Source organism: Procambarus clarkii, chromosome 54 (genome assembly GCF_040958095.1).
Source record: "Procambarus clarkii isolate CNS0578487 chromosome 54, FALCON_Pclarkii_2.0, whole genome shotgun sequence".
Lineage (NCBI taxonomy): Eukaryota > Metazoa > Arthropoda > Malacostraca > Decapoda > Cambaridae > Procambarus > Procambarus clarkii.
In genome coordinates, this window is record NC_091203.1 from 14,802,635 (window position 1) to 14,811,795 (window position 9,161).

At 49.4% G+C, this 9,161-nt stretch overlaps 1 protein-coding gene across 2 annotated transcripts; it reads left to right on the forward strand.

Annotated features, from left to right (window-relative positions):
* The first annotated feature begins 341 nt into the window (after positions 1–341).
* On the forward strand, positions 342–2,722 carry LOC123771288 (uncharacterized). Of its 2 annotated transcripts, XM_045763768.2 has the most exons (5): positions 342–477; positions 869–949; positions 1,666–2,139; positions 2,216–2,406; positions 2,504–2,722. In XM_045763768.2, the coding sequence occupies exons 2-5, from the start codon at positions 869–871 to the stop codon at positions 2,628–2,630; spliced, it is 873 nt and encodes a 290-aa protein (XP_045619724.2). In that variant the 5' UTR covers positions 342–477; the 3' UTR covers positions 2,631–2,722. The 2 variants fall into 2 exon arrangements, with proteins under 2 accessions (XP_045619724.2, XP_069161222.1); XM_069305121.1 differs by lacking the exon at positions 342–477 and having other exon boundaries at positions 850–949.
* Positions 2,723–9,161: the final 6,439 nt, after the last annotated feature.

Genomic DNA, 9,161 nt, shown 5'->3' on the forward strand with positions numbered 1-9,161 from the left:
ACGCTAAGCCCCGGAAACACCTCAAGGTAACTCAAGGTAAGGTGACATTATGGACTCATATTTGTTTAATATTTGTTTTTATATAGGAAGTTAAACACGGTAAAATAAGTGAAAACATTGTAATTAATGAAGTTATCCACAAACTATTTAACACGACATAATTAAGAAACAAAGATCTTTTCCAATAAATAAAGAAAGTCAATGATGTAATGTTAGAGGGAAGGGGAATGCAATAGTACCACTTTCTCCTGTAGTTGGCGCACTCGTCAATAGATGGCACTATTAGGCCGGGCGAGCGTTGGGTTGGGTGTTACATGATCTATATATTTTATAGAGCTTTCCTATCCTTCTTCCATAGTCTCTTGTTAGTGCGTATGTTTATAGTGTGTGGGGAAGGCAACGAGTCGGGCCACCTTCCTGCATTTGTTATTCAATCCCCAACTTTTTGAGGTGAAAATATTCTCTCCGTGCTTCAAGGTTTGTGTATAAAAGGATAGTTATTGTTATTTGTTTAAATCCATGAATGTTATGGAACCGGTGTTGTGTGACGTTAGTTGGTGTTTTACTTTTCTTCCACAATGAAGGTGGTATCTGGGTGGTTTGTGTTTAGTCCTCTTATATTCTCAGTATACTCTCCCACAGATAATTTGTTCAAATATACTTAAAAAGCTATAGGAAATGCAAGCTTAAGTTTAATTAACACCTAATAATTGGAGGTAAACTAAATAGTGTTCACTTTAATTGATCGTCTGTCTTTTTACACTTAAGGTAAATTATAACCACCCTCCAGCACTTCTTGATCAAACTTGTACAGCATCAGATGATTTTATTGATTTAACTTTCATGCAGCAACTTTTCCTTCTCTAAGATGTTTTCCTGTTCCTGGGTACTATTAATATGGACGACCCTGGTAATATCTCAAAAGCTAGTCGTCGCACAACTTCCTACCGTGAGTAAACGTCGCCTTCCAATTATGTTTACGAAAATTAGATTTTAATTTGCCTAAATCGCGGGGGGGGGGGGTCCATACAAGTCACGAATGTCGTGCTAGCGTAGTCGCAGCCTAAACAATTCTAACTTTGTTATATTGATATTAGTATACAATGTTCCTTCTGAATTTTAAGACTAAATTGTTTTGTTGGTTCATATATTGTGTAATAGATCTCTCATTCCTAAATAATAAGGTACTAGTACCACTAAAAAGTTTAGTCAAATCATAGCATTATCATAACGCTTTTACTGTAGTAAAATTTAAAAAAAAAACATTAGAAAATTATACCAATGGTTAAGGCCCTTCTCGACCATGAATGCTAAGTGGTAAAGGGTCACATTAAGGCTTGTAACGAGTCTAATGAATTGTTTCCATTATTCACTATGGGTGGAAGATGAACAATTGGCCTTTACAACCAACTATTTGGTACTGCTTAAATTTAACCTTACAGGTATGTAACATCTAGCGCATACTTTTATAAATGTGTAGATTTTGTTAAATTTTTGGAGCGGTCTTTTGGTTTACTTTACTGTACTATAAGACTTGTATAGCCACTACGGCGCACCAGTGCCTGTACGCAGCTCCTAGACCTGTGATTTCTTTGTAATTTTAAGACTTGCAATGGCGTATTTACATGTACCTTTTAAATGGTTCGCCTTCCTCTAACCCATCAGCCTGGCTCTGGTTATGGCAGTCAGACCAAAGGTGCGGCTAGTACCAGCTCTCAGGGGTCATCGGGTCAACTAGGCAGCGGTCCAGTTGTAGGTGGCGGCCCGGGCGTCGGCAGCGGTCCACTTTTGGGTGCTGGATTAGGCCTTGGCAGCGGTCAAGGAGTGGGTATTAACCTCGGCCAAGGCATCGGCGGCGGTCCAGTTGGCAGTTCTGGCCAAGGAGTAGGCAGCGGTGACAGGGCTGGACAAGTTAGCAGCGGGCCTCGAGCTACCTCTGGCAGCAGCGGTCCGGCTCCTTACGCTGGTGCAAGGTATGGCAGTCCTCAAGTGAGCAGAGTGGATGCACTATTTAACCCCACTGTCACCCAGCTCTTCACCATCGACCGCTTCGTCACCCTCACTGATCAGGCTTTCCAGAGTGTGGCTGTCACCCTCACTTCCCTCACCGTCCAGACTGTAACCACTGGAACACGCGCGGTGAGTACTTGGTATGTATTGTGATAAACGATGGTTTGGACGCTGACCTTGGACTAGTTTAAGTATTCTTTCACAGGTGGCACAGACGCCGGTGGATGACCGCGTAGCCCTCCAGACAACGGTAGTTGTCAGACCTTCGACACTAACGGTCACGTACGTGCAGTCGGACTTCAGGATTGTGACTGAAAGGTCTTTAGACTACGGGACAATCGCCCACACCTCGTACGTAATCATGCAGACTACCTACACTACTACTGCTACCCAAGTGTAAGTTCGATGCCAGATCTACAGTATTGTACTGTAACTGCCAGTCTCTTCATTACTTAAAAGAATAACTACTAATTGTCCAATTTACTCCCCACAGGCTGTCGTACACGACAACGTTGGTGAGAACAAACATAAATACTAAGAGCACAGTGTTCACAGACTACCGCACAGTCACCGACACGGTCCTCGTCCCCGGAGCCCGCTACGGTTATAGACAGCTCTAGCACCTTCATCCGTTCTAAGATTTTTAAAGAACGTAATATTAAACATATTTAACATTATCGGTCTGTATGGTCTATTAAACTTTATTCAAGAATTGTTCTTTTTAATAGGTAACTTTGTGTCCACAGTAAATGTCTGTTTGCCTGTTCCAAAATTTGTTAAGCAGTTGGTAAGATGGAGTAGATACTTATAAGCTGTATTCTAATGGTTCCGATAGTGCGTGTTATACATGGAAATATATCCTGGGCGGGATGTCTAGTAAACAAACTAAATATTCGGCAACTCGAACCATAGAGATGGTCAGTGATCCCACGAAACACATCGCAGGAAAGTCGTGAAAACGTAACGGCCACAGTGCTAAAGGAGAAAACTGACTATTAATGTAAGACTAAATTATATAAGGTACTTAAAGCTTTAATGGCAGCCTTTTTAGGCTATCTATAAAACTGATACTCGAAGGTTGACTACCTGGTAAATAAGTCTTAAGAGGATACTTTCATCACTGACTATGACTTGGGTGCAGATGCACGAGGGTGGGGGGGGGGGGGGAACGTGGTGGTCTGCTGGACCTCTTAATACAGTAAATTGAAAAAAAAAGTTAATCAAAAATTAAAATTAATATGCTCATTAAATTCGACCATTTCTCTGGAAAAGTGTCAACTTTCTGCAGTTCTTTAACTGCATATCTCTTCACTTAATTCCTACAGCCACCCTACCTTCAATAGGTGGTAACTTAACATTGTCACCCCCTCCCCTCTCAGCTCGTTGTCGCCGTGTGGGGGCTTGGTGGGCGGCTGCCGGAGTGTGATGCTCCTTGGGACAGTCCTGTCCTTTTCTAGCCTTGTGCTCCTGCTGCCGTCCTCTCCAATTCTGCTGGGCATCTTTTCCTTTTCCTTCTGTTTCGTTTTTCTCCCCCCTCTTCTCCTATCTGCTTGCCGTTTCCTGCCGACCTTTTGCTCGTTCTGGTTCTTCCCTTGGACTTCTTCTATTTTGACGCCCGGGTGCTTGAGGAGGCATACTCTTGCACCCGTAGAACTGCAGTACCCGACGTCGAGAGCGAGGGGAACCTTTTATTGTCAATCCCCACTTCGTCACTGAACCCGATCTCGACGGACTGTCGGTTTCTTAAGGTGGCGTTTGTGGGGCGTATACTCACGACGCACCCCTAGGAGGCCCCGACAAGATCGGCGATAGCTTCTTGTTGGGTGTCCTGCCTCTAATTGTGGCTCCATGGTGGGTGTGGGGGCACATTCGTGAGTGAATTCTTCTTTCGTCAAGATGATTACCCCTGCTTCGGCTTCTTCTGGTTTACCTTCTCAGGCTCGTGGGGTGGGCGACCAAGCCCCCGAGTCGGTCCGTATTGGAAGACCGGGCTCTGTAGCCTCCGCTGCATTGGGCCCCGACCTTGCTCCTCCTTTGGCCTCTCTGACTCCTTCCCCTGGCTCCCCTCCCTCCTCTGTGGTTGGGTCGAGCCCCAAGCCCCCAGTGGTGACTACCTCGTCCCCCTGGCGCGGCTCCTTCTCTAGTTGTTACTACTGCGCCTTTTAACCCCTCTCTCTCTGGGGGTTCTCACCGCCGTTCTCGTCACGGCCGCCCTCGCTCGATTCCTTCCAGTTCTGCTACCTATCAAGCCTTGTTTGGTCCCGCTTCGTGGGCCAAATATTTTGATCTCCTCCCTCTTGATTCTGCGCCTCCTGACGATTTCTCCCTTCATCGACATCTCATTGATTCCGTGGATGCCTCCATTACTTTTAACCCCACTCGTCTCGGTACGCGTGTCGTTGCTGCTCCTTCTCAGGATGCTGCTTCCCGCTTGGCTGCCTTATCCTGCCTTGGCGAGACCCCCGTTCGGGTCTCGAAGAACGTCCAGTTGAATGCCAGTGTTGGCACTATTTTGCTCCCGCCCCATGTTGCGACCGGTGTTCGGGACCTACGCGACTGCCACGACGATATTCGACATATCCTCGCTGCCCAGGGCCATTCTATTCTCCAGGTGGACACGTTTACTCGTCCCCCTCGTGGTAGTCGCCGTCAACCACTCCGGGTTGTGAAGATTACCTTTGATGGTAGGACCCTTCCACCCTCTGTCATTCTTGCTGGTGCCAGGTGCTCTGTCCAGGAGTACATTCCTTCTCCTCGGCTCTGCAACAAGTGCTGGAGGTTTGGGCATGGTGCCCTCCGCTGCTCCGGGACTGTCTCTTTCTGTCCTTTGTGTGGTGGCGAAGGTCACTCTAAGTCGGAGTGCGCTTCTCCCCAGGCTCGTTGCCTCAACTGCGGTGAGGCCCATCCTACCTTCTCCCGTGCGTGTGTCCATTACAAGCTTGAGGCAGCCGTCCTCAACTTGAAGCACCGGGAGCGTTTATCTTTTCCTGAGGCGAGGCGCCAGGTTCGCCGGCTCCCGCCTTATGCTAATATCTCTTATGCTCGCGTGTTGCGCTCTTCCTCTCCTCGTCCTTCCCGCCTTCCTCAGACTCACAACCGTTTCCAGGCCTTGGACCCTGATGCGCCCACTGCCCCCTCCTCTGTCCCTTTGGGTTCTCTCCCGAAGGATCCTCCTCCTGGTCCTCTGTCTGGGGTTCCCCTTCCTTCTACCCGGTCTGTCGTGTCTTCTGTGTCTCCTTCCTCGTCCCCCTCCGATCCTCCTTCCCATCCTCTTCCTCCATCTATCGGCTCTCCCCGCCGCCTGTCGGTGCGGGCGGATGTCCATCGCTCTCCTAACGGCCGTCGTGTGTGCTCTCGTTCGGCTTCTCCTGTTGAGACACTGGAATCCGTTGCCCGGTACGTAGTTGCTGGGACACCGGTCTCTTTAAGTCAGAAGCGTAAGCCTGGCTCCTCTCCTTCCTCTTCCCCGGCGGGTAAGAAGGCTTCGCTTTCTTCCTCAGCTCCTCCTTCTGGCTCTGTTGCTCCTTCCACTCCCGTTTCAGTGCTTGCGCCCCCTGTTCCTGCTATGGAGGTTTCTTTGGCCCCTGCTTCCCTTTCGGTTGCTGCTCTTGCTGGGGTGCGCTCCTCTCTTTCTACTCCCCCTCTTCCTGCTGCTGTCCTTGACTGCTCCTCTCCGTTGTCTCCTCCTCCTCCTCCTCCTCCTCCTCCTCCTCCTCCTCCTCCGGACCCTGCCCGCCCACCTCTGATCTGTTCTCCCGTTTCCTTCCCTCCGTCTTTGCTCAGTTTACCCATGCCCCCTAACCCTGACTTTGCTGACCCTGATCCCGACCCTGATATTCTTTAACGTGCTCTGTTGGTCTTTCGCCTTTGTTTCTTCCTTGTTCTCTGTTTTTGTCCTTTCTCTTCTCGTCGTTGTCCATTCTTCAATGGAACGTTCGAGGTTATTACGCCAATTTCCTCGAACTCCAACTTCTGGTTTCGCGGTTTTCGCCCCTTTGTGTCTGTCTCCAGGAGCCGATGCTTGGTGCTCGTCCTGGTCGTTTTCGTGGCTATTCCTTTCTCTCCCCCCCCCCAGCCATTGCTGGGGCTTCTAATTCTTCTGCTCTCTTGATTCGGGCTGATGTTCCCTTTGTTCCTTTACTTTTTCCTTCGCCTCTCCATTGTTCTGCTGCTCGTATCTTTGTGGGGAAATGGTACACAGTTTGTTCCATTTATCTCCCCCCGAGTGTCCCGCTCTCTCTTCCTGATTTGAAACACCTCCTAGACTCCTTGCCGGAGCCTGTGCTCCTGCTGGGTGACTTCAATTGTCGTCATTCTCTTTGGGGTGACGTTCTGACGAATACCCGGGGTCGCCTCCTTGAGCCGTTTCTCCTCTCTTCTTCCCAGTCTCTTCTGAATTCTGGTGAGCCCACTCATTTGGACTCTCGAACTCGCACCCTTTCTTGTCTTGATCTTTCTCTCTGCTCTTCTTCTCTTTACTTAAATTTCACATGGCAGGTTCTTGATGACCTCCATGGAAGTGATCATTTCCCCATCCTTGTTTCCTTTTTCTCTTTTCGCCCTTCCCTCTCTTTCCCTAGATGGCAGTTTGCTAAGGCGGACTGGACCCTGTTTTCCCTCAGTGCTACTCTCTCTGACCTCTCCCTTCTGCCCCTCTCTCGCGCTCTCCTCCTTTTTCATGACACTGTCTTCGACGCTGCCCTCCGCTCTATTCCTCGCTCTTCCTCTCGGGGTCCACGGAAGTGCGTTCCCTGGTGGAATGCGGACTGTGCTCGGGCTGTCCGCTGTAAGCGTGCAGCCTGGAAGAAGCACCGCCGTAGGCAGACGACCGATTCTTTTCTTTTCTTTCGGAAAGCGAGTGCGGTGGCCCGTAGGGCCATCCGTACGGCTAAACGTGAATGTTGGGCATCTTATGTCTCGACAATTACGTCCGAAACCCCTCTGGCCCAGATCTGGAAGCGTATCCGCAAGATAGCGGGTAAGTTCGTTCCCGATGTTTCACCGGTCCTTCACCTCCATGATACTCTTGTGGCGGACCCGTTGCAGGTCGCTTCCGAGCTGGGTTCCCACTTTTCTTCTGTTAGCTCTGGTCTTCATCTTCCCCAATCTTTCCTTCTTCGTAAACCTGTCCTTGAGTCTCGTCCTTTAGATTTCTGCACTCATCTTCAGCTTCCCTATAATGATCCCTTCTCTCTCTCTGAACTTCGTTCTGCCCTGGCCCTCTGCGGTTCTACGGCGGCGGGCTCCGATGGTATTCATTATGAGATGCTTCGCCATCTCCCTCCGAGCACGTCTCAGTATTTACTGAGTCTGTATAATCGGATCTGGGAGTCGTCGTCAGTCCCTGAGGACTGGCTCGATGCCGTTGTCCTCCCTGTTCGCAAACCAGGGTCTCTGGGTACTTCCCCTAAGGACTTTCGCCCTATTGCTCTCACAAGTTGTGTCTGCAAACTCTTTGAACGTATGGTTAACGTTCGTCTGATGTGGTTCCTGGAACACCATCACCTCCTCTCCCCTTCTCAATTTGGTTTCCGCAAGTGCCGCAGCACGACAGATGTCCTGGTGAACTTGGAGGTCTATATACGTACTGCTTTCGCTGCGAAGACCTCCGTTGTTGCCGTCCTTTTTGACCTAGAAAAGGCTTACGACACCACTTGGCGTTATCATATCCTATCTCAACTTCATTCTTTTGGCCTTCGTGGTCATCTCCCTCTCTTTCTCCGCAGCTTCCTCTCTCGTCGTTCCTTTCGGGTGCGCCTTGGTACCGCTCTCTCTCCCCCTTTTCAGCAATACGAAGGTGTGCCCCAGGGTAGTGTTCTGAGCACTACTCTTTTTCTGGTTGCCCTCAATGGTCTTCTTTCCTCTCTTCCTTCTGGTGTCTTCTCCGCTCTCTATGTCGATGATCTTACCCTTTGTTGTCAGGGTGATGATTCGCCTCTCCTTCAACGCCGGCTTCAACTTGCGATTGATGCCGTGTCGTCTTGGGCCACAGGTCATGGCTTCAAGTTCTCTACTTCTAAGACTTGTGCCATGACTTTTACGCGGAAACGGGTTGTTCTTCGTCCCTCTTTGTCACTTTATGGTCATCCCATTGAATACAAAGATTCCGCGAAGCTTTTGGGGTTATTCCTTGACACTCGTTTGTCTTGGTCTCCCCATATCTCTTACCTCCGTGTTGAGTGCTCTAAGTCCCTTACCCTCCTTCGAGTCTTGTCCCATACTTCTTGGGGGGCAGATAGGCGCACTCTCCTTGCTTTACATTCCTCTCTCGTCCTGTCTAAGCTCGATTATGGTTGCCCTGCTTACTCGTCTGCTTCTCCTTCTACTCTTCGCCGTCTTGATGCTTTGCACCATACTGGGTTGCGCCTCAGTTCTGGTGCCTTTCGTTCGACTCCCGTCCTTAGCTTGTATGTTGACACTGGCTTCCTGTCTCTCCAGGACCGCCGTGATCGCTACTGTCTTCGCTATCTTGCGCGGTCCTTGCAACATCCTTCCTCTCGTCTCTGTCGTGCTTTAACTTTTACCCCTCCTGCGGTTCCTGTTCCTCTTCACCACCTCCCTCTTTCTGTCCGGTTATCTCGCCTGCAGGATTCTCTTTCCGTTCGTATTTCTGATGTTTCTCCTCGTGTTGTTCCTTCTTTGCCCCCGTGGAGGGTCCCTCTTCCGCGGTTTTGTACATCCTTGACTCGCATCACTAAAGCTTTTACCCCTCCTACAGTTCTAAAACGCCTTTTCCTCGAGCACTTTTCTTCTCACTCCCGCTCCGTTTCTGTCTTCACCGATGGGTCTAAGTCAGCGGACGGTGTTGGCTACTCTGTTGTTTTTCCTGATCGCACTTATATGTGTCGCTTGCCTCCGGAGACTAGCATCTTTACAGCGGAACTTTATGCTATTCTCTATGCTCTTCGTCTCCTGCTTTCTCGTTGTCAGTCTTCCTTTGTGGTTGTTGTTGACTCTCGTAGTGCCCTCATGGCTCTCGGGTGCTTTAATCCAGTTCATCCGGTAGTTGTCGAGATCCAGCATTGGCTGTTTCTCGTTCACAGTAAATTTAAGTCGGTTGAGTTTTGTTGGGTTCCCAGCCATATTGGCGTGTCTTTAAATGAGCGTGCGGATGCTGCCGCTAAGGAAGCTGTCCGCTCTTGTCCCATCTC